The 25,449-nt window shown below is 37.5% G+C and overlaps 1 protein-coding gene across 3 annotated transcripts; it reads left to right on the top strand.

Moving 5' to 3' along the window:
• Positions 1–2,020: 2,020 nt before the first annotated feature.
• On the top strand, positions 2,021–19,643 carry LOC124095512 (ubiquitin-like modifier-activating enzyme 1). 3 transcript variants are annotated; one of them, XM_046448678.2, is made up of 25 exons: positions 2,021–2,051; positions 3,716–4,013; positions 4,172–4,340; positions 4,427–4,561; positions 5,458–5,564; positions 5,784–5,874; positions 5,983–6,115; positions 9,402–9,499; positions 9,596–9,742; positions 9,871–10,047; positions 10,163–10,267; positions 10,356–10,436; positions 10,752–10,907; positions 12,486–12,651; positions 12,780–12,976; positions 14,530–14,594; positions 14,808–15,003; positions 15,560–15,634; positions 15,763–15,952; positions 17,734–17,822; positions 18,027–18,119; positions 18,253–18,444; positions 18,903–19,004; positions 19,097–19,197; positions 19,352–19,643. In XM_046448678.2, exons 2-25 carry the CDS (start codon positions 3,961–3,963, stop codon positions 19,485–19,487), a joined length of 3,054 nt encoding a protein of 1,017 aa, XP_046304634.1. In that variant the 5' UTR covers positions 2,021–2,051; positions 3,716–3,960; the 3' UTR covers positions 19,488–19,643. The 3 variants fall into 3 exon arrangements, with proteins under 3 accessions (XP_046304634.1, XP_058436687.1, XP_046304635.1); XM_058580704.1 differs by lacking the exon at positions 2,021–2,051 and adding an exon at positions 2,196–2,223; XM_046448679.2 differs by lacking the exon at positions 2,021–2,051 and having other exon boundaries at positions 3,716–3,832.
• Positions 19,644–25,449: the final 5,806 nt, after the last annotated feature.

Genomic DNA, 25,449 nt, shown 5'->3' with positions numbered 1-25,449 from the left:
AACAGTGTTCTATAGGTTTTTCATATGCTGGGTTTTTCTTTTCCTTACTTGCTCAGAATCATGTCATATGCAAATAAAGAAAATTATATTTCATCCTTTCCAACTTAAATGGCCTTTATTAAGGGTTGGGAATGAACATGCTGTGGTGTTCCTGCTTTCAGTGTTTCCTCATTCAGTATGATATTAGCCAAGAGTTTTTCATATATATCCTTTATTAACTTGGGATGTGTTCTTTATATACTTAATTTGTCTAGACTCTTAGTCATAAAGAGATGTTGAAATTTATCAGATGCTTTTTCTGTATTAACTAAAATGGTCATTTTTTTTTTTTTTTGTTCTTAATTCTGTTGATGGTTTGTATAACATTCATTGATTTGCATATGTAGAGTCATGTTTGTATCCCTGATTAAATCTTACTTGATCGTGGTACATGATCTTTTTCTTTTATTTATTTTTATTTTATTTTTTTTTAAAGAGAGAGTGAGAGAAAAGAGAGAGAGAGAATTTTTTGATATTTATTATTTTTTGTTTTCGGCAGACACAACATCTTTGTATGTGGTGCTGAGGATTGAACCCTGGCCGCACGCATGCCAGGCGAGCGTGCTACCGCTTGAGCCACATCCCCAGCCCTGGTACATGATCTTTTCTGTTGAATTTGGTTTGTTAGTATTTTATTGTGAATGTTTGCATCTATTTTCATCAGAAATATGTCTATTGTTTGCTTTGTTTTCATATCTTTGTCTGATTTTTTTGTAATGGTAATGCTGACTCCCAAGAAAAAAGTTTGGCAACATTCCTTGCATTTTGATTTTTTGGAATTGTTTAAAAAGAATTGGTATAAGTTCTTCCTTAAATGTTTTGTAAAATTGAACTGTAAAACTATTGAATCCTATCTCCCCCCCCCCTTTTTTTTTAAGATGGAAGATTTTAAATTATTGATGAGTTTCATTGTGCATCACTGGTCAGTTTAGATTTTTTTCCTTTTCAATTCTATCTAGCTAGGTCATATAGTTCAGAAATTTATTTTATTTTTTATTTTTAGGTTTTCAGGACTTTATTCATTTCCTTTAGTTTTTCTAGAGTTTTAAAATAAAATTGCTTGCAGTAATTTCTTAGGATCAAGGAGCTGGCATCTAGCAAGAATCTTCTTTGTTGCATTCACATGCCAGAAGGTAAAAGAACAAAAGAAGACGAACATTATCCTCAAAAGGCAGAAGAGGGAAAGCAGTCAGTCCTTAATGCTGTTTTTTGTATTGGCATTATTTCACTTATTCCTCTTATCAAAAATACCTAAAGTTGAATTTTTGGTGCCTAGATACCTCTGTTGTCATAATTTTATGGCACTATATAAACTGTGTTAAAATGTATCCAATTAACATTAATAAATATTTAATTCACTACATGCCAAACAGTGTTCTATACGTTTTTCATATGCTGGGTTTTTCTTTTCCTTAAAACTAAATATCAGGTTTTATAGTGAAGTGTAATAGGAGTGTGAAACGGAAATTACACAACCTTGAGAACAATTTAGGAATCTTAAACTTATTGTGTGTGGCGCAGGGCGGGATTGAACCGAGGTCTTCCTGTATACAAGGCAAACAGTCTACAAACTGAGCTATATCCCAGCTGATGGAATTTTAAACTCTTAAATCAAATGCTAATTTAAAAGCCCATAATCGATTATGACTTATTCGGCATTATCTGCCTTTGTTACAAATCTTTTTTTTTTTTTTTTTTAAGAACGGGCTTTCCTGAGTTACCTGTGGTCTTGTGCCATACATAATTTATGATCAAAAGGCATAATTTTTAAATGGCCCTTCATTGTCCAAGAGTTCTTCGTAAATGGAGCTAATTAATATCCATTTTACTGAACCCAACCACCAGATGAAGTTATCTCCTCAGTCCTGTACGTAATTGAGTCGTAGGAGGACTATTTACGTCATGCATGATTCATAAGTAGGCGTGGCTCGTCTGCATCCTGGTTCCCGGCTGATCAAACGTTTTATTTCGGCCTGGGGCTGGGCAGTCGCCATCTTGTTCCTGTGGCTAAGGTGAGGGAGGTATCTTCTGTGGGAGGACCACAATCACAACTGCCCCGGGAGGGGAAGGCAGGGATTGCAACTGTCGGCGGCCCCCAGTCTGCGGGGAGGAGGAAGTAGGAAGAGGGTGGCAGCCGAATTTGACTTCGGCTCCTTTGGCGGCGCGACCCAGGAACCAGCATTGGTAACAAACTGCCTTTCTGGGCGCCTATCCCCTGGTGGAGGCGTTGGGAGGCATTGGAGGGGCCTGGGCCGGCGCTGAGCCGGGCTAGATTTTTCCGGGGCGTACCGCGGTAACTGGGACCTTAGCCCGGGTGAGGGGAAGCGGAGCAGATCGCAGCCTGATTTCTTGTTATCCCGCGGTTACGGGGTGGCTTAGGGGCAGTTTAGGGACTCCAGACCCGCAGGGTCTTTACTTTTCTCCTTTCATTTTTCTTTTTTTCACCCTTTATTTTGCTACTGTGGGCATCCGAAACCCGGGAAATGTTCATGTTATGTCGCCACGATTTTTTTTTTTTTTTTTAACAGTCTCGGGCGGAATATTTGGAGTCAAAAACTTAATCACTTTCCTAGACTTTGTGTTTTAGAACTCCTTTGAGTCTCAGTGGATTTTCGCCAGTTTCAATATTTCTGATCACAGCTAGTTTCACGGGTCTTTAAAGATCCTCCAGAAGTATTTGTCCTCGTGGCTTCCAGAAGGGGCCATATATCTAGAAGAGTGTATTTGCCTATTTATTTTAACTAAACATTTTTCGAATTTTTCCTGACGTGGCTATTCATACATCGCAGGATTCCATCACAGTCAACTTTTTTAGGATTCCATCAAAGTCAACTTTCATAATCCAGAAGGAGACACACGGGGTGGCAGGGAAGGGGAAGTGAGGCGGGGAGGGGAGAGTGTGTGTTGTTAACCATCTTGAGCCTCCTAATCTCTGTGATACTCCTTCGCATCCCCACATCCTCAGCCTAGCCTCAAAATTTGTATCCAGGACTTTGACCTACCTTTCCAGAATCTTTTGTAAGAAGTTTCCTAAAATCTGATTTTAAAGACTATTTTCCCTCCACTCACCTTCAGAAGCATCCCTAAATCCAGAATTTGACCCAACTCCTGCTCTCTTCTTATCAGTAACCCTGAGTTAAAAGCTGTCCTTTAGAGAAACTTCCCAGCATCTGTTTTTGAGGAGTGCTCTAATCCCATCTCTTTTTTTGGTTCACATAAATCCTGGTGTTTCCCCTCCAAACCAGACTTCAGGGAGAGTTATTTGAGCAAATAGTCTTCCATCATAGAGGGACTGTCTTTCTCACTTGTTCTTATCATAGCCTCATAGACCCTAACAGATTAGATTCTCATCACCCTTACAGAGACTCACTCCACTAACTTTATCTGGGTCCCAGCTCTGCATTCAGAAGTAGGGTTCAAAATTGGTTTCACTATTATTTTTCAGAATCCCATTCCACCTTTAGAATCCATCAGTGACTCATTTTTGAATCTTTTCTGTTCTAAATTATTCATGTTTATTCTCTCCTTTCTACATAGTCTTAGGTCCCAAGTATATCCTCTGTGTTTCTCTTTAGAATAGGAATGTATTGTAGATCTTCTCTTCTCCCAGAATTACTTTCAACAGAAAAATCCTCCGCATTTGTGCCTCACCTCTTATGTTCATTTTTCTCTCCAGGTGTCCAGCTCACTGCTGTCCAAGAAACATCGAGTATCTGGACCTGATTCAAAGCTGGGTTCTAACTGCTCTCCTACCTACTCTGTGAGGTTTGAAGTGCCCCCAGGACCAACAAACGTGAGTGCCTTCTTTCTGAACACTGGCAGGTGGCTTGTAGAGTGGTTGTAGGGAAATATCTTTTTTCAGCTGTAAAAACCAGATTTTGTTTATCTCATCTTGAATGTTTTTTCATCCTTCCATAGGGAATGCCAAAAAACAGTGAAACAGACATAGATGAAGGTCTTTACTCCCGTCAGTTGTAAGTCAGACAAAAGTGGGACATAAAAAGTTGGAGTAGGCACAGCAGGATTGTGGGTAGATTACAATCCATTTTTGTCAGATAAATAAATCTGGTGGTCTCAATTTTCTTTCAGTACAGGGTGGGTCCAGCTTTTACTCAGAGATCTCTCTTGGCAGGTATGTATTGGGTCATGAAGCAATGAAGCATCTCCAGACATCCAGTGTGTTAGTATCAGGCCTGCAGGGCCTAGGTGTGGAAATTGCCAAGAATATCATCCTTGGTGGGGTCAAGGCTGTCACCCTTCATGACCAGGACACTGCTCAATGGGCTGATCTCTCCTCTCAGGTACTTCTTTTTGACTCCCTTTCACAAAATACCAGTCTTCCTTAAACTCTGCATCTATTTTAGTTCTTCCTTCTTTCCCTTTGTAGTTCTACCTGCGTGAGGAGGATATTGGTAAAAATCGAGCTGAGGTATCTCAACCCCGACTTGCTGAACTTAATAGCTATGTGCGTGTCAGCACCTGCACTGGACCTCTTGTTGAGGACTTCCTTAGTGATTTTCAAGTACATGAGTGTTACCCTGCATGCTGCCTAATTTTTACAGATAATTATATGTCTTATTTGTTAATGTTTTGGCCTTGTGTATTAGCTTTTGTTCTGGAAGTTAGGGGATATACATAGGAAGCAATTAAACTCTATCTTTTTGGGTGGGTGGGTGGGTCACCTAATTCTAGGAAGCCATACATTTGTGGTGTAGTGGTTTTCAAACACAACTCTGGAGCTAAACTGCTCTCATGTTAAGTCTGGAACTCTTTTGTTTGTGTAACCATGAACAAGCTTCTTTTCTGTTAGTTGTTTCTTTCTGTAGAGTAATAACAAAAGCAATGTGTATTGTTAACAGAATTTTTTTTTTTTAGGGTCAATCTTAAAATAGTAGTAGGTAGTTAGTGTTATAGAGATGTTTATTAAATAAGAGGAGCTTTGGATGCTTTTATGTTGCCCTGAGGACTATGATATTAAAATTCTTGAAACAGAAATGTAAACTTATTTTGGTGAATAGGGAAGGGAATTCAGACAGAAGTTCCATAATTTATAGCCATACAGTCATTTTCTTGAGAATTGGAACATTTAGGTATGGGAATTAATCCAGACATTGACTGGAACAAGGGTTGACTTGCATTTTTTCTTAGGGTACAGCAGGATTATAGATAGATTGTAATCTAAATTTGTCAGATAAATGAATCTGCTTGTCCTTAGTCTTGTCCTTTTAGTACCTCTTTGTTAAACTGAGACTCCCTTCTGAGTCTGACTTACATTGATATTTGTTGTAGAAATGGGCTAAACCAGCAAAAAAGCCTGGATATTGATTCTTTTCCCTCTAACCCTCGGGCTTTCCCTTTTATTCTCTTAGTCTGCCTTAGTCACAGGCCCTTGCCTAAACCTTTTGCTCTTAAATACAGGTGGTGGTCCTTACCAACACTTCTTTGGAGTACCAGTTGCAGGTGGGTGAGGTCTGTCACAGCCGTGGAATCAAGCTGGTGGTGGCAGACACTCGAGGACTGTTTGGGTGAGTACCTGCCCCTTCCTTCCCGAATCCTTGCCAGAACAAAAGGCTCTACTACCCTGTTACCCTGAGCCAATCAGCTTTTCGATTCTGTGTGTTCACTCTTCTATGAGCATTGTCCTGAATCCCACTATAGATGGACTGAGTTTGCTTTACATGTACTGGACTGTGGAGTGCCTCTGTCATGGTCTCAGGTCCAAGTCTTGTCATCTCTCTCTGTAGGCAACTTTTCTGTGACTTTGGAGAGGAAATGATTCTTATAGATTCCAATGGGGAACAACCACTCAGTGCTATGGTTTCCATGGTTACCAAGGTAAGGAGGTTAGCCCCTGGGGATTCTGGTAGCCAGGTAAAAAAGGGTAGTCTTCCTGTCTACTGGCACCTTGACCTTGCCTCTAAAATTGGTTTCTTTTCAAACTAGGATAGCCCTGGAGTTGTTACCTGCCTGGATGAGGCCCGTCATGGATTTGAGAGTGGCGACTTTGTGTCTTTCACAGAAGTACAGGGCATGAGTGAACTCAATGACATCCACCCCATAGAGATCAAAGTCTTGGGTATGACAGGGTCTACTGGGAGAGTGAGAAATGTTTTCTCAGAGGAGAGAGAAAATTGACCTGTATGAGCTATCCCAGAAAGGACACATATCTAAATTGAACCTAGGGACAAGAGAAGTGTCTGTGAAATCTGGGCTGGGACTTAGTAAGATGTGTCAGTGAGATCTGACCATAACCACTGAACACCTTCCCAGCCCTCTATATTGTTTATTTTGAGACATTAAGTTGCTTTGGGCCTTGCTAAAGCATTGAGGCTGATCTTGAACTTGGGATCCTTTTGCTCCAACCTCATGAGCTGCTGGTATTAAAGCATGTACCAATTAAAATTTGTGTATCCATAGTATGTACTTAGTATAATCTCTAAGTTATATTTTATTGCTTCATATGTAGAAGATCCTACAACAAAATATTACAGTTTTATTTTTCATTGTCTACTATTATTAATTTTGCTTTTACCTGTATTCCAAATTTCTCAAAACATTATTTTTACTTTAGTAATTACTTTTGAAAGTGATTGATAGAATTTACAAGAAAGCATTTTTTACCCACATTGTGCAATTTCCAGTATTTTTTTCTTTTTGATAGACTCAGATGTGTATATTTTATACTTCCTTTTTTTCTTGAGATACTCTTTATACTTTGAGGCCAGCTTTAGCAACATAGTCAAACAGTGTCTCAAAGAATAAAAAGGACTTGGAATTTAGTTCAATGTTAAAGCACCTTTGGGTTCAATCCCCACTATCAGAAAACAAACAGGAAAAGTTGCACTATCATTCTTATTTTTTTCCTTTAACATTGTAATTTAATGATGTACTTGAGTCTTTTTATTTAATTATATAAAATTATTGGTTATTTTTTTTTTCAAAAATACTATTTTCTTACCTATACTTCTATGCAAACATTCTTTGTAGGATGTTAATCACCTTGTATATAAGTCTAAGCCACTCTATTGATACTCCACACCACTTAGTGACAGTTGTTCTTGGTTTGTTTCCCTTTTTCTTTTTCCCTTTTTTTTTTTTTTTTGCATTTTGGATTTTATTATATCAAATTTAATCTTCTAAGGGTCTGAATCTATTAATTCCTCTTAGCATATAGAATAAGTAGTCAATATAGCAGTTCCTTTTAAGTATATTCTATAAATTCAAGAATCTATAGAAAATCATGATCATGTTAAGAGTCTTAAAACATACCCCCCCCCCCCAAAGAAAATAAATTATGCTACTGTAAGTGAAGAACATGGGTGGCTCAGAATAGAATGATCCTAGCAAGGATGTTATACCAGAAAACTTTTGAAGAAATAATGGCCCCCAGATTTAGAAATTTGATGGAAACTAATGGATCCATAAAACTTAATAAACCAACATACATGTTAGATTATATCAGATATATGCAATATTATTGTGAATGGCAATGTTTTTGGTGCTCAAAAATATTTTTGAGGCAGTGTGTGGTGGCCAATGCCTGTAATCCCAGCAGCTTAAGACAGGAGGATTGCAAGTGCACAGTCAGCCTCAGCAGTAAAGAGGCGCTAACCAACTCCGTGAGACCCTGTCTCTAATAAAATACAAATTAGGGCTGGGGATATGACTTAGTTGTTGTGCACCCAAGTTCTATCCCTGGTACCCACCTCCCCCAATTTTTTTTAAGTTTTTTTGTAGAGATTATTTAAAATTGGTTCTCCTTAAAACTTTTGTATATTTAGTCTAGACTTGATGTAATTCCATCTGACATTGCATGTATTAAATGAAACAGGCAGTTGATACCCATGGGTTAGAAAGTCTTTTCTGTGTGGACTTAGAACTATTAATCACATGAAAACTAAGAACTTGAGTTTTTTGTTTTTTAAAATGTATAATCAACCCTCTTTTCATAGGTTAGTATTCAACTAACTGTGGATTCAAAATGTTTGAAAGAAAAAAAGTCTCACCTGTGCCGAGTCAGTATAGACTTTTTTTTTTTTTTTTTGCTTATTTTCTTCAAACAATACTGTATAGTATTTTTGTTATGTTATTTATTAAGAGTTATCTAGAGAGAGTGGGTAGAACATGTATAGGTTAGGTGCAATATTTGTCATTTTTTTCAGAGACTTCAACATTTGTGAAAAAGTTTCCATGGTATCCTATAGATACTGATATCAATGGATGACTGTATTTTTGTTGTTGTTATTGTTGTTGTTGTTGTTGTTTGGTGGTTCTTTTGTTGGCAGTGCATAGTTTCTTTGCATTCATCTGTCAAATACTGAAGACCCTCAGTGAATATCAAAGGCTCATTCCCTCTAGCTTTTTTTCAGTACTATGGTCTGATTTCTGGCTGTCATGGCTTCTGAACTTTCAGATCTGTCTCAACTTACAGAATCAGCTGGGCTTAACTTTGTTTCTTCCTTCCTTCCTATGCCTCAGCAATAAGCAGGAGTATTCATAGAATTCATTTCATTTGTTTGTCATCTCAGAATTTATAATTTTGTATTGTCTATTGTTCTATATCTGAAAACTGCTTTTAACATTGGTAGATGTAGCCAGAAGTGGAACTCCTGAGTTAGCCCTTTCTGTGTTTTTTTTTTTTTTTTTTTTTGGTTGTTGTTGTTGTTGTTGTTTTTTAAAGGGGGAAAAAAAAAGTAGACTCAAAAGACCCAGCACAACCTTGTTGTCTGGCCTGAATTTGGAAATAAACAGTGTATGTGCTTTAGGTCTGATCTAAGCCTTGGGATTAGAGGGGAGACTGGGGACTGGGCTGAGCTAGCTTATGGACTAAATAGAAACAGATTTCTGGGGTTTGAACATTTACTCCCAGAAGTTGGCAGGAAGTGTGTCTCTAAGACAGGAATTGAGGGGAAGAAGAGATGTGTCTGATTTCTGTTAGCATGACTGAGGATTCTAACTGAGTTATGGTCTAAGGTTAGACAATCCCAGAACTCCTATGAGTTTTTAGTGGAAGGAGCTTATTCCAGGATTTTCCTTTTTTTCTCCTTTGACCTGGCCACAAAAATAGGGGTTCCCGCAATGTTGAAATGAGAGGGAAGAAGCTTAAATACATAATGTTGTCAGGTTCTCTAGGGTAGCACTTAGACTTGGTTCCCGTGAATGTTACAGTAGATCTGATGATGTCTGATTAGACCTTGGGTCAAAGATGTCCATGTCCAAATTATGACGGTATGACTTTAAATTTTCATTTTGATGGTGCTCATGGTAGTAGAGGAACACTAAATAGATTACAAATTCCATTCTGGTCTTTTTTGTTGTTGTTGTAGTTGTTGTTAATTGTTTGTTTTTCTTTAATCTTCTAGGTCCCTATACCTTTAGTATCTGTGATACTTCCAGCTTCTCTGACTATATCCGTGGAGGCATTGTCCATCAAATCAAAGTGTCTAAGAAAATTAGTTTTGTGAGTATGGTGGGTTCAGGGATGGGAGAGTTGACTGAAATTTTTGGCACTTCTAGGTTTTTCATATCTGTGGTCTTAATATTCCACTTTATACAGAAATCCTTGTTAGCCTCACTGGCAGAGCCAGACTTTGTGATAACAGACTTTGCTAAGTGTTCTCGTCCTGCTCAGCTGCACATTGGCTTCCAGGCCCTACATCAGTTCTGTGCACAATATAGCCGACCTCCTCGACCCCACAATGAGGTAAATGAATAAGCAAAGCACTGGAGTTCTTCACTTGAATCTCCATCATTCTGTTCATCTGTCTGTTCTCCCTTCCTACTCCTACAGTAGTCTGATGAGTCCTCTCTTGGTTCCTTTCGGCTTACTAGGAGGATGCAGCAAAACTTGTGACCTTAGCACAAATTGTGAATGCTCAAGCCCTGCCTGCAGTCCAGCAGGACAATCTTGATGAAGACCTCATCCGGAAGTTGGCATATGTGGCTGCTGGGAATCTGGCACCCATAAATGCATTTATTGGGGGATTGGCTGCCCAAGAGGTCATGAAGGTCAACATGGGTGGGGAAGAACATGCATGGCTTACTGTGGTTCATGTGCCTTCCTGACCCCACTGGCTCTCTGGCTTTATCAGTCCTTGTTTAACCACCAATAATCTCTCCCCAGGCCTGTTCTGGGAAGTTTATGCCCATTAGGCAGTGGCTGTACTTCGATGCTCTTGAGTGTCTCCCTGAAAACAGAGTGACCTTCATGGAAGACAAAAGCCTCCCGGTATTTAAGAGGGATCCATGGCAAAGCAACATAGGGAGCATCTATAGAGAAGCTGTCCTCTAACTTGACTTTTTCTCACTTGATTCAGCGCCAAAATCGTTATGATGGGCAAGTGGCTGTGTTTGGCTCAGACCTACAAGAGAAACTGGGCAAGCAGAAGTATTTTCTGGTGAATAAAACTGTTGGGCACTTATGCTTTCATCTTCTCTGGACTTGGATCACTCTTTTAGTAACTATTTCCATTTCTGAAGGGGTAGATATTTGGTTCTTAGAGACTGATCACATCCCCTTTTCCATTTTCTGTATGTATTGAGGGAATATATCTCTGTTTCTCTTGTGCCTTCCTCTTTAGGTGACCCTAGGTTTTATGGTTCTGCAGCTTCATGTAGTACTAGGACCACTTATCTATTAGCATCTCTAGAGGAAGTTGGGAGTAGCCTTGTGCTACCTTTGCTTTAACCATATTCTTTTTTCTACTTACTAGGTGGGTGCAGGTGCCATTGGCTGTGAGCTGCTCAAGAACTTTGCTATGATTGGTCTAGGCTGTGGGGAAGATGGTGAAATAACAATTACAGACATGGACACCATTGAAAAGTCTAATTTAAACCGACAATTTCTCTTCCGCCCATGGGATGTCACGGTGAGTGTGGGAGGGATAGATTTCTTTCCATATCTTTTTTTATATTTCTTATTTTAATAGCTGGGATGTTTTTGCCTCATATTCTTTTCATTTGTCATTTTTTAGCTCCTCACCCACCTTTGTTTTGTTTGATTTTTAGTCACTGCAAATGTGAGACTTTGAAACTTGATAATACTATGTGGTCATTATCTGGGAAGTTGTCTATAAAGTTCATTGTTAAATTTGCATGCACAGTCTTTGTCTTTCCTCTAATTCACCTTGTACTCCCAGTTTTTTTGGAATATATAAAGGAACAAAAGTTTTCATTCTCTACTGGGAAGATGCAGCGTAAATGAGAAGTTCTCAAAGTATATTCTAATATCTTCTGGAGACCTATAGTACTCATTTAACCCAAAAAAATTCAGTAATAATAATTCTGAGATATTATTTTTCTGTTTTCATTCTTATCAAAGTGAAAATTTATGCTCTGTTTTAGGAAGCTTACCCTAATTCACTGTAACAATATTTTCAAAGACCAATGAATTATGATTCAAAAATTATTTATTAGGTAGTTACTGTGAACATTAATTAGATTTGATTTTGTACCTGAACTAGTTAAAATGTCAATACTTTTCAGTGATACCAAATATTCATTATTCTTTAAGCAAATTGTAAGATATGTTTAATATAGTAGAAGTGAGAATGTAGCTTTAAGAGATTGTATAATTTTTAAAAAGGGATTGGCAAAAATATGAACACAATGTCATCAATGTTTTGTATTGATAAATTTTCTTTTATAAAAAGTTTAAATGTAATAGGCATATTTCATTTTAAGTGGACTAGTATTATAAAATTTTGAGGAATTTCTAGTGTGAAAACTATAGCTTTAAGCCTACAAAACAGAAAATTTTTAAGATTTTTTTAAGACTAACAGCTGTCATGATAAACATAAAGTAAATGATTAGTGTTAGATATACAATGCAGAAGCTGTTGTGAAGTGTCATAGAGGGTGTTTTGCAAAAGAAGAAGAAAAGCCTTCCTAGGAATATCAGACTTCTTCAAAAACTTGAAATATGTAAGGCAGTAATATGATATCTGGGGGAAACACCAGGTAGAGGAAATAAACTGGGGAAAACTCTTGAGGTTGAAATTAATATGTTTGTGGTATTTAAGGAACAGAGTGGTCAGTTGGAGACAGCTACAACTCAGATAAACATGAGGGCCAGTGGAGATTTTTCAGAAGAGGAACATAACTTGAATGGGGCTTTTAAAAGATGTTTGTTTTTAAATAGCATCCTGCTTTTGTTTCAGTGTATCTGATCCAACACTGGTTAGCATTAGCTGAAAAACAATAATTATGTTGGGGAGGTGAAACTGACTTATTTGTGTCAGTTATATTTCTTTGTCCTTACCCCTACTGTATTTGTCATAGCTCTGGCCATTTTGGCATTTTCAAAGATTGTGTATTCTAAATTAGGACATGCTAATCTCAAAACCTATATACCCTATCTGCTATTAAATAAGTCATTTTCCAGGATAGCTCTGTACAGATTTGTGAATGAATGCATAGAAAACAGCTGTTTTCCTATTCCTGCCTAGAAATTAAAGTCTGACACAGCTGCTGCAGCTGTGCGTCAAATAAATCCAAACATTAGGGTGATTAGCCATCAGAACCGTGTGGGCCCTGACACAGAGCACATTTATGATGATGACTTCTTTCAAAACTTGGATGGTGTGGCCAATGCCTTGGACAATGTGGATGCCCGTGAGTTTGGAGGCGGGTAAAAAAAAAAAATGGGCTGTGTTGTGTGTACATTAGGTAGGTGCTTATCTTTTTATTGCCCTAATGTTTCTCCCATCTCTCATGCCATTATTCTACTCATTTTCCCAAAGGCTTGTACATGGACCGCCGCTGTGTATATTACCGTAAGCCATTGCTGGAATCAGGCACACTGGGCACCAAGGGCAATATGCAGGTGGTTATTCCCTTCCTTACAGAGTCATACAGCTCTAGCCAAGACCCACCTGAGAAGTCCATTCCCATCTGTACCTTGAAGAACTTCCCCAATGCCATTGAGCATACCCTACAGGTAATCATCCTTGGGAAGTGAGAGGTAGAAGGCCCAGGGACTTGGGTAGCCTCTTGTCATCAGTCCTTGTCATTAACAAGTCTTTAAATTCCATTGGAATATGTGTTTTGTTCAAAACTACTTCTGTCACACCCAGCAGCCTAAGTTTTACATATGTAAATATATATATGTATATATATATATATATATATATATATATGTATATATATGTATATATATATATGTAAATACGTATATAAATATATATTTTAACTTATAATCTTCATTTTTGTATTAATAAATTTTAAAGAATACAATTCAACATATACCTGAAATGAGAATGTTTCTGTGCGTAAATAGTACTGTTTTCTTGTTCACCAAAATTAATTCATTGTTAATAGTATCTCCTTTTAAAATTTAACTTTTAATATTAGGTACACATTTAATTTTCTGTTACTTCAAATGTATTTGGTACATGGTTTGTCAGCATGGGGCCCTGACACAGCACATTTATGATGATGACTTCTTTCAAAACTTGGATGACAGTGATAGAGGTATTTTCTTGTGTAAAGCAGGTATATACACAATATTATGTTTCATGTTGCTGGACAAAATGAATATGCTGGGAACTGGCACCTAGAACTTAATCCTCTGTTTTCCTTTTAACCATAAAATAACCCATTAGGTTCTTACAGTGATTCTTAAGAGTATTTGAGGAGATGTTTTATTTTATTAAAAGTGAAGGAAAAAACCCACTTAATCTTCTTTGCCAGAGTTTGCAGGCTTTGTGTTAATGTTTATTACTGTCTCTGTACACAATGTGTACATTTGTATATGTGGACATGTTTATAGTGTTTGTATGTATGTGTATGAGTGTAAAGCATGTATGTAAAACCTTTTCTGATCTTGGGCAGAGACCAAGAACCAGAATTAGCTGTTTTATTCAGCATGCACAAAAAGATTTTTAAACATATTCATTATGTAACCTTAAATTTAACGTCTCTATGCTTCAGATTTTTTACCTGTTAAAATTATAATTATCTTCCACAGAGATTTTGTAAAGGCATTAGATACTTAATGTGCACTTTACCAGTATTATAAATGTTTTAAATAAATTTTTTATGATAGCAATTTAGAAGATAAATATTACTGTTGCAGTATGTATTTTAATAATGAGACAGTGATAGAGGTATTTTCTTGTGTGCTTAAAGTCACAAAACTAGATAGTATGTGGCAGAGCTAGAATTTAAACCTGAATCTCTAGTGTCTAGGTGCTCCTGGCCACCTTATCAGTGAGGATATTTATTGACCTCATAGTTCTCAGAAGGCAGAAATAAACAACAGCAAATCTTATTTTCTGCCCAGTTTCCAGAAACTGTATAAAAATCATCCTTGTTTTATTTTAGATGTGATTTTTTTATTTGAAGTGAGATATTGGGGCATTTTGGGGAGACGTATTTAGTCTTCTCCCAGAGCAGCCATGTTCTACTTTTTGTATTCATTTATGATCTTTCTAATACCTACAAAAACCCATTTATCAACCATTGCTTTATGTAATTTTGTTTGCTCTGCAGTGGGCCCGGGATGAGTTTGAAGGCCTGTTCAAACAGCCAGCAGAAAATGTCAACCAGTACCTCATGTAAGTAGCTCAGATATTCTCTTACTCCTTTCTGCTAGCTCTGCTCCCTGATAATCCTGTCTTCTCTCCTCACCATTGAAATCTTCAGTCCCAGTGATGCACTGATATGTGCTTGAACCTCATATGTGGGATGGGGTCAGAATTGGAGAAAAATAGGTTTGTCTTAAGCCTATTTCTGGACCTTTTAGTAATTTGCTGCTTCATATTATTTAGAGACCCCAAGTTTGTGGAGAGAACACTGCGGCTAGCAGGTACCCAGCCTTTGGAGGTCCTGGAGGCTGTGCATCGCAGCCTAGTGCTACAGCGGCCACAGATCTGGGCTGACTGTGTGACTTGGGCCTACCGCCACTGGCACAATCAGTATTCTGACAATATCCAGCAGTTGCTGCACAGCTTCCCTCCCAGTCAGGTAAATTGCATGTTTTTTGGATCTGTTTTGCTAAATCTGTTTCCTAGAATGAAAATCTACTATAGCTTTTGACATGGCTTCTTCCAGATAAGCTATATATCACAAGTACTGTAAGGCAGTAATTAATTAGCTCAGAGCTTTCTGCAAACATATTTTTGCCTCATATCCTTTTCCTTAAGAAAGAAACTTGTTTCTTTTCCCCTTGCCTAAGGTGTGAATGGAGTCTTACTGATTACCAGTGATGGCTGTAGGTATTCTAGGGAAGAAATTTTGGAGTTAAAATGTTTATTCAAGTCACAGCTCTACTAAACATTAAACACGTTACCTAGTTTCCCTCTGTATCATACTATCTGTATCAATGCAGTAAGACCTATCTATCTCATGGGAGTTTGTAAAGGTTAATTTGTATTTATTATTAGTATTGTATCTTAAAAGTTCGTAAGTTTCTGCCTCAAAGTCAATTTCTAGAGATTGTCTAGGCTTCTAGGCCAAGGGAAAGATTGCCAGAGTGCCCTCTTCTTGCAGTAGAGACTTCCCTAAAACTTTTCTGTCTTAGCTCACAAGCTCCGGAGCACTGTTCTGGTCGGGGCCCAAACGCTGCCCTCATCCGCTTATCTTTGATGTCAACAATGTAAGTCTTCTCTCTGGGGTCTCCTAGAATCAAGTAGAAGTTGGGTCAGGTGGATGGGTGGGAAGTGGGTGGAGAGTCACTATTTGTGAGCTGATATCCTTACATTTCCATGCTTTGCCTTATCCCAGCCTCTCCATCTGGACTATGTGATGGCTGCTGCCAACCTGTTTGCCCAGACATATGGTCTGGCAGGATCTCAGGACCGAGGTGCAGTGACCTCACTCCTGCTGTCTCTTCCAGTCCCCAAGTTTACTCCCAAATCTGGCATTAAAATCCATGTTTCTGACCAAGAGCTGCAGAGTGCTAGTTCCTCTGTTGGTAAGGGTGTTTCACTTTTTTTTGCTTTTTCACCACTCTGTCCTCTGTCCATCCAAGCTTCTCATTAGTCAGCCACTGGCCATGCTCTGTAAACTCTCCCATACAAGAGATTTATGCACACATCCTGTGGACCTCAACTTTCTATTTTGAAATAAGGATTAGTCCTTTCTTCTCATTGTGTATTGTAGGTATTGGAAAATTGTTCAGTCATATATTCTATGTGTGTTTGTGTTACATTGTTCTTTTTTTCCTTTTTGTTTGTCTGTTTGCTTGGATACTGGTGATTGAACACGGGGACACTTTACCACTGAGTTACATTCCCAGGCCTTTTTATTTTTATTTTGACACAAAATCTTGTTAAGTTGCTGAGGATGTCACTAAATTGCTGATTCTGGCCTTGAATTTCCAGACTTCCTGTCTTAGCCTCCCAAATCCCTTGGATTGATTACAGGCATGTGCCACCATACCTGGCTTCTGTCTTCCTTTTATCTAGTGGACAAAAGAATATATTTCTACCGGTGACCTCTTATTACTCTTTATTTTCCTCCATTCAGATCCCTTTATAATCTGCAACAATTTCTGTGTCCGTTTTCATCTTGGTTTGATGCCCTGAACAAATTTTCTCATTCTTTAGCTTTATCTCCTTCTTTGCTCCTTTTTTCCCACATCTTGTCTCATGTTATCTCCTCCTCTGTTCTGTTTCTTTTCTGAATATTAATTTCTTCCTTTGAACCTGTCCTCCAATTAATACATTTTCCTTCCCTCCTCTTTTATCTACCTAACCCTCTACTTTTCTCTGAGTATTTCTGTATGTCTCTGCAGCTACCTCCGCTCATATATTTTCTCATCTCCCCTTTCATACATGTCCTTATCTCTTCTCACTCCTATCTTTCTCTAAAATTTCTTCTCATTCTATATCCTCCTCTTTTTTTCCTTTGTATTTGTTTGCAATTCCTTTTCAGGCACTTTTTTTTCCTAGCTATCATGTTTATCCTGCATGTCTCCTCACTTACCTCTTTAACACTTCTCTTAAGATCTGTTTCACCTTTCTCTCTATATCCTTTTTTCTTTCTGAAACTGTGGTAATACTTAATACGAAGATTTTTCTTCTGTTTCTAAGTTTTCTGTTAATATCAGCAACATTTTTATCTTGCAAAAATAAAATTGTATGCCCTTTAGCAATTTCGGCCCATTATTTTTCCCCCATAGTCTCTGGAAAACCTTACTACTTTTAGTTTTGTTGACTGTTCTAGGAAGGGCACATAATTAGAATTATATACAGCATTTATCTTTTTGTCTGGCTTATTTCACTTAGCATAGTAGTCTCAGTTTTATGTAAAAGGATATGTATCCACACTCACAACTCCTTACATATTCATCTATGCTATAGTATGTGTGAGAATTTTGTTTTTTAAAGCTGAATAATATTTCTTTGTGTACCACATGTTTCTTATTATTCATCTGTTGATGACTACTTTGGTTGTCATCTGTTAGCGGCTGTAAATTACCATCATCTCTGTTCCTCAGTGTCTCCAGAGTTAATATCTCTTGGTAGTCATAATACCAATTTTATTCTTTTTTAGACTTGTTTTCTTTCTCATATCTACAGCTTTAATGTTTTGCCAGTGATCTATTCTTTTCAAATCCTTATCTTCCTAAATACTTTTCTGCTCCCCCCCCCCCCCCGCCCCACCGGCTTTTATTTGGACTTTTGCTTTTATGTCAGACATAGATTTCTAATCAACAAGGCTGAATGGTATTTGTTCATTCCCTTTCTGCAGATGACAACCACCTGGAAGAACTCAAGGCCACAATCCCCAGCCCAGACAAACTCCCTGGATTCAAGATGTATCCCATTGACTTTGAAAAGGTGCTGAATAGGGGATCCGGGGGTCAACATAGAGGGACAGACTGATCAGGGATCAATCCTAGGCTTTTGTTAAGATTATAGATTTGCAGTTGAGCCTAGTCATTCTCTTTCTTCTTGGGGGCATTTAACATAATGGGGGAACAAAATACTTATTTCACAGTAGTCTCTGATGCTCTTCATTCTTGCTCGCTTCTACTTAAATAGGATGATGACAGTAATTTCCATATGGATTTCATTGTGGCTGCATCTAACTTGCGAGCAGAGAACTATGATATTTCCCCTGCAGACCGACATAAGGTAATAAATAATCCATACCCTCACATACCCCCCGTGTTTTACACTTCTGCCACACTTGAGTTTCCCACTTTGGTCTTTTCTGTAGACTCTGTAAATACTTTTCTCTGCTGATTTTTTTTTTTTTGTCTCACAGAGCAAGCTTATTGCAGGGAAGATCATCCCAGCCATTGCAACAACCACAGCAGCTATAGTTGGCCTTGTGTGTCTGGAGCTTTACAAGGTGGTGCAGGGACACCAGCAGCTTGAGTCCTATAAGAACAGTTTCATCAACTTAGCTCTGCCCTTCTTCAGCTTCTCTGAGCCCCTTGCACCACCCCATCATCAGGTAAGGGCCTGTGTGTGATTTTACATATTAATGAAATTTTATATGTGGGTAAGATGCATGTGTTTTGTGTTTGTGTCTAATACATATAAGCAGCGCTAGCTCTTGTAATAGTAAATTTGGCTTTATATATTTTGTTCCCTGTTTATTTTGTATATTCCTGTTCATTCAGTTATTTTGAATCTATGCAAAGTAGGAGTGTGACTGGCATGTTTGAAGAACAGTAAGAAGAGGGTCAGTGTATTTAGAGGACATTAAATGGAAAAGTGTAGTTTTGGGAAGGTGAGTGAAAACTGTAGCGTGGTCTTTATGGTGTGCAGCCTTGTTGGTCATTGTAAGGATTTTGCTGCTTGCTCATTATAAGGTGGGGCCATGAGAGGTTTTGAACAAAAAAGGGCTGTGATCAGTTTGACTTAATGTATCAAGTGGCTCCTGTCTTATTCCTGTTCTCTTTGTCCCAGTACTATAACCATGAGTGGACATTGTGGGATCGCTTTGATGTACAAGGACTACAGTCTAATGGGGAGGAGATGACCCTCAAGCAGTTCCTAGATTACTTTAAGGTAAGGTTCCTTTCTTTTCTGCTTACGTCATTGGGGGATTTTGGTTTTGCAATTGTTCATCTCACATTATTCCCCCTTTCTCCCCTCCCCAGACAGAGCACAAATTGGAGATCACCATGGTGTCCCAGGGCCTGTCCATGCTCTATTCATTTTTTATGCCATCAGCCAAACTTAAGGAACGATTGGATCGACCGTGAGTTGGCAGCTGGGCTGGTGGGAAGAGGCCTTGTATGGAATCTTCAGCTACAGCTGTACTTCTCAAAGTTTATTGTTCATGTCTTTTTTTCCCTGACTAACCCTTCCTTTTTTTGCTTACTGACTTTTTGACTCTTTCTTCCCTGCCTCAGGATGACAGAGATTGTGAGCCATGTGTCAAAGCGAAAACTGGGCCGCCATGTGCGTACCCTGGTTCTTGAGCTGTGTTGCAACAATGAGAGTGGAGAAGACATTGAGGTCCCTTACGTACGATACATCATCCGCTGATTCCTGGTTACCCCATTACTCCAATCTCACCAGTCTATTTCAAAATCTCTAATTTTGATAAAGACTGAGCCTTACTAGGCTCATGTCTTACTTGTTTCTAAGAACTTTTTGGCTACTTTGTTTTGAGTTAAAATTCATAATAAAGAGTTGTCCAGATGTGTTGTATATTTGTTTTTCAAGGGCCACTGTCCTGTTGTCTCTGGAAAGGAGTAGGCTCCTGTTCTTCTCAACTTAAAGTGATAATCCAAAAGGTAAAGCTTCACTGTAGTAGCATAAGGGTTGTCTAAAATTCACTGTTAAGCAATAGAGAACATTCATTTGGACAGTTCTTATATATGTGGGGTATGATAACTTTCCCTATTGCCTCTTGCTAAGGAAAAAGCAAAAATAGTAACAAGTCCTTAAGAATAGGTCTCTTGTTCCATATGATAATTCTGATAGGTAGTCTTATCACACATTTTTACTCTGAATTACCAATCGTATTTGATTTTGAAGGACAGTAGAGATTCTGCTTCTTGCTCATCTGGATTTTTTTTTTTTTTTTTTTTACTAACATCTGTAAGTTTTGTCATCTCTATTAATCTTTTGGTATCAAATTCCTTGGGTAAAATTTAAGGGGTAAAGTGTTGATAGGAGAACCAAATAGATTTAATTTCTGTGAAGTACTTAGTACTTAGCACATACATTGCACATACATTTACGAAGATTGAGAATGTACTTTAGCTTCTTAAAAAATTCTTTTTGTGATTTAACAGTCTTATTCCTACTTTGATGGATTTCCACTTGATGGATTTAGACCCTGGCTAAACCTTTACATATCATGGTTGCTGAAATAAGAGGTGCCAGCACCTTAATAATTGTTTGCATTTATTAAAAGAAATTATTTGTCTAGAAACATCTGTGGAAGTAAAGCACTTTTTAAGTTCCACCCCACTTCCATCAATCCCAAGTAAGCCTGTTCTCCCTTGAAGACCTTTGGTGGTTTTATCAGCAGCAGCAGAAAGGAGGGTAAGGGGGTCAGGGTTATCCATTATAACATAAGAGAAATTTCATCATTTGCCCAATAAACACATCATTGACAGCTCCCTATCCTTGTTCCTGACTGAGCTTTCCAGATAGCTGAAAGCACAAATTTACCTGTCTATCCAGAACAGGGTATAACACCAGGGCTTCACATATACTAGGCAGTGCTCCTCCACTGAACTATATTTCTAGCCTCCTTTTTTTCTTTTTTCCCTTTGTACCAGGGATTGAATCTAGAGATATATAAACATTAAGCCACATCCCCAGCCCCCCCCCCTTTTTTTTCCTATTGAGAGAGAGTTTTCCTAAATTGCTGATACTGGCTTTGATCTTGTGATCCTTCTGTTTCAGCCATCCAAGTTGCTGGAATTACAGGCATGCACGACCATGCCTGGCCTTGCCTTAAACATTTTTGACCACTTTGAAATCTGCTTTCTTTAACTCAAACATAGCTTAGGAATAGCTCAACCTGCCTCTAAACCTAATCTATCACAGCCTGTCTGAACCTATTCTGAGTCAATTCACCCCCCTTTTTTCTGTTCCTCTTAGTGAACACAACAGTCTCTGACTTGCTTGAGTGACCATTATTCTAGAGTCTTCTTTGGTATCCAACAGGGTAGATCTGTAGAAGTTTGTTATAATCTCTGTTATTTTATTGCTAGCAAGTCAATAGGTTTTCCCACCATTCTTTTTTATTTTGCTTAGGAGTATCACAAATCTAAGCCTCTCTTCACTGTTTTCTACCATTATAGAATTTGAGGTTTACATACAAATTATGTTTTTTCCCCGTTCTATACTATCAGGGTTCCAAAATCGATCTAGATGTGTAATTAAACTTTTTGTTTAAAAAAAAAAAAAAAAAAGTTACGTACTGAATTTGACACCGTGACACTAGTCAGTTTAGTCCACTTTCTGAAACCCAGAGACTCATCGGTTTACTTTCATGTTGACTCCTGTGTATCTCTGAAAGAAACATGTGTTTCTGCTTTTACATCTCCCGGATATCCTAGAAATGGTATCTCTTCTCTTCTTAGATCCTTCTCACGTGGTAAACTTAAGGAATAGTGTTGGAATTTTGTAGGAAACTGATGATTACTAGGATAGGTGGAAGAGAAAGTGTTGGGGAATCTTTGACTCTAGTGTGTGTTGGTCTTTACTCTGTTAAATTGCACTAGTAGGACGGTATAGACATCTGTATAGGTAAAAGTGTCTATATTTTAAAGAGATTTTACTTAAGAAACTGGTTCAAGGCTAAATTTCTACAATCTATGGTTGGCAAGCTGGTGACCTTCTGGAGCCAAAGGTATAATAATGAGACTAAGATCCTGAGAGTCTGGAGCTATCCTGTAAGGTTTCAGTCCAAAGGTAGAGATTTATGTCCCTGCTCAAGACCAGCAGAGAAAAGAATCTCCTTTACCCAGCCTTTTAAAAGTTCACCTCCTCAATGAGGTAGATGAGCCCCACCTAACAATGGGGAAGGCAACAGGCTGTACTCGGTTTAACACTTTAATTCCAGTATCATCTCTTCCACAAACACCCTTAGAAATATACTCAGAATATTGTTTAAATCTGAGCACCTTATTCAGCCAATTTGACAAAATGGAATTAGCTAGAACATTGTGTCTTCAAGACTATCAGGAAAGCTTACTTAAATAGAAATGTAAAATTCAGTTATAGATTTTAAAGCCAGAATTACCTTAATAGTCATACTGTGTTTAAATTTGTTTCCCCATGGTTTCATATAATCTTTTTCTGTTAATTCCTCTGATCATATTCATACCACTTTCCCCTTCATTCATTTTAACTTTTCCTCATATATCACATGATGATATAGAGGTTAGATGGGATGTGTTAGCAAAAGGGGTGCCCTATGCTTCTTTGGAACTATGTTTTCTTGTGCCTTAGTAGTGATAAGGCTAATTGAATAAATGTTCTCAGATTCTGTGTTGTACCATGAATCAGAATTTTCTTTTTAAATCTGAATAATATTCCAAAATGTATAGGCTTATTTTATTTATCCATTCATTTTACCCATTACCTTTTAAGTAATTTTATTCCTTAAAACTACAGCTTAATAGTTTCTCAGCATTAATATACTCATGCAGTCAATACTCTGAACAAAAATTAGGACCAGTGCCCCACGTTTTCTTATAATTGTTTTTCAAAGGTTATCATTTTACTGACTTCTTAGAGTTTTACCTATTTCTAAACTTGACACAAAGGACAGTTTTGTATTTAGATTTTTTTACCTATAATCAACATTATCAAAAATTTATCATACTAACAATGAACTATATGTACCCACTTACCAGATTTAATAAGTTCATGACTGATCTAGCAAGATTGATACTATAGATCATGTTCAAACAAATCATACCATATTTTGTCTGAAAATTCTCAGTGTTTCTCTAAGACATGGAAGAGGTGTATATGGGGAGGAGCTATGAATAGGAAATGACCCAGAGTGCTGACCACTATCACTTCATGTGGCTTTAAAACTGTACCATCTTTATAAAAAATGTTAAAAAGTAGTTAATCTTTTAGATTAATTTTGATTAAAATTTAGATATTATCCAAATTTTTTAAAATTAGTATTTGCCTTTAAAAATTCCTTTAACAGGTAACTATGTTCATAATGCTTTAGCTTGTGTTTGAAAAAAATTCTTGTTTCATAATTGTAATTTCATTATTATATTTCGTAAAATATGTTTCTTATCATCACAGAGTAGTATTTTTTCAATCCCAGAGCTGCCAAGTCTCCAGCAGTTTTTAAATCCTGGAGAAAAAACTCAAGAGGACTCAGTAGAAAGATTTTGGACATTTTTCCTTAATTCATTCCCAAGTAAGGGCAGGGTGGATACAGTGAAGTGTTATGCCATGCCTAAAAGCAGAAGGAGTATATAAGATAGATTGTTTATTCACCATGCAGGTGGTTTTATGAATACATTTTTTTTTTTTACTTTACAACTAAGATCACTGTAATTTAGATCCTCTCACAAAGACTGAAGATTAAAAGAAATAGCTTATTCTCCTCCTCCATTTCCCTCATCACAATTTTTTTAAAGAGACATTTTTATCTCACTGCAATATTTCCTAGGCACTGATTAGTGTTAACACTACATAGTTCTTATTCCATTTTCCAGAGTTATAGTCCACTTGTGTTTGAAGTTATCTGACAAATGAAATTCAGATATTTCAAAGAAGGAACGTTTTCTCCCCATTAAAGCCACATGAAGTGATAGTGGTCAGCACTCTGGGTCATTTCCTATTTATAGCTCCTCCCCATAAACACCTCTTCCATGTTTGCACTAAAGAAGATCCAACTATGAGAGAAGGCCATCCATAATTTTTATTGTTGCCTGATCAGATAAGTGTTTCTTCAGCCAAATCACTTTTTTATCCATCTTCTTTCTTTCACCGATAGCTATTTGTTGCTTTGCCCACAGACCAGCTTTCTTTGTGGTGGACACTGATTTTTAAGCCTTAATTCCAGACCTATACAAAAGATGTCATTCCCATTGAAAAGCATCATGGAACTTTGTCTCAGGAGTAAGAGTGCTTTAGGCCTCAGTTTGGGGCTGTTAGCAATCCCTTTTACCAGTGGCACTTCAAAACCCACCCATGTTTCATTTATTATTACTAATATAAACTATAAATTATCATTGTAATTTTTTTAATACAGTCTGCTTGAATCTCATTTTTCATGAGGAAAGACCTCCCAAAGTTTTACATGCAACAAAGTACACCCCAATAGTAAACCAGTAAGATGCAGGAACACCAATCCCTCTGTGAAGTCCTGGTCATTCTCAGACTTGGAATATTCAATTAGGAAAGAAAACTGGAAGAATACATGTTAGTTGTCTTCCACTTACCTATGACCCCAAGCTTGTGAACTCTGTGGGCAGATAACTTGGGGACTCTTTGGGAGGGTTTCTCTTTGGGAGATGGCTGAAAAGAAGTAAGGCTGTAAAGTATGATTAGACCTGTAATCCATGGGCAGGTCTTCCTCATGATATTCTCAATCCAGCCATCTTACCCAAGATGGCTTTGTATAGTTGAGTAAGGAAACTGGAATAGACAGAATGAGTAGCCATTGTTTATCTATGAGCAAGTATGTATGTATCTTGTTCTGAGAATAGGCTTCTAGAGTCCCTGAGCTAGGTAGAAAGGCACTGCTAATAAGAAAAACTTGAGTCTCGGGGAAATGTGTGCTTTTTGTAGACTATACTTCTGTCAGAATAATAGGAAACCAGATTTACCTTTTTACACATAAGAAATAACAAATTATTTTAAAAGCAAACAAATTTAAAAATCAGTTTCAATTATTCACCAAATGTTGGCAGAAGCAACAATGATTACTGAGAAAATGAAAGCAAATTAGGTGAACATGGAAGTAATTGCTATTTTACTATATAGTGTTTTAAAGCTGTAGCAGAGAAAAGTTAGATGGAGCCCTTTGGTCATCCCAGTCTGAGGACATAACAATTTGAATCTAGGAGATACAGGAGTTTAGAACTCACAGCATAGAATACCAAAAAGATGACAACAGAGAACTCTGAAGATTTTTGGATTTATGCATTGGATTCCCCTACACTCTTTAATGTACTGATCAGTGCATTTGTCTGAATAAACTTTCCTAATGTTGAAAGAATAAAGTCATAATGTCCGTTTCTTGCAAATAGGGCTAGGAATATTTTTTGTTCCTACAGACAAGTGTGAAAACCTCCAAATTATAAAACTCTAGTCATGTCAAGCTTGATACTCATAGTCTGGTATAATGCTAAAATATACCAATCATGCTGCAAAGTTAAACATATTAATACAAGGGAAGAAAATGAATAGAAAAAGAATCAGAAATGTTACAGTAATAGAAGACTTTTTTTAAAAAATGGTTTTCCACAATTTTTATTGGTTCCTTGTAATTGTACATAATGATGGG

The sequence above is a fragment of the Marmota monax genome, unplaced genomic scaffold (assembly GCF_021218885.2).
Source record: "Marmota monax isolate L192 unplaced genomic scaffold, Marmota_monax_Labrador192_F-V1.1 WCK01_AAM20220418_F8-fsc00642, whole genome shotgun sequence".
NCBI lineage: Eukaryota > Metazoa > Chordata > Mammalia > Rodentia > Sciuridae > Marmota > Marmota monax.
Note: the sequence above shows the minus strand (reverse complement) of the source record. Positions and strands in the feature narration are given on the sequence as shown.

Coding starts and splice junctions, on each gene's coding strand:
- LOC124095512 (XM_046448678.2), top strand. CDS start 3,961: ATGCCAAAAAACAGTGAAACAGACATAGATGAAGGTCTTTACTCCCGT. Junction 4,014..4,171: donor GGTCTTTACTCCCGTCAGTT/GTAAGTCAGACA, acceptor CTCTCTTGGCAG/GTATGTATTGGGTCATGAAG. Junction 4,341..4,426: donor GGGCTGATCTCTCCTCTCAG/GTACTTCTTTTT, acceptor TTCCCTTTGTAG/TTCTACCTGCGTGAGGAGGA.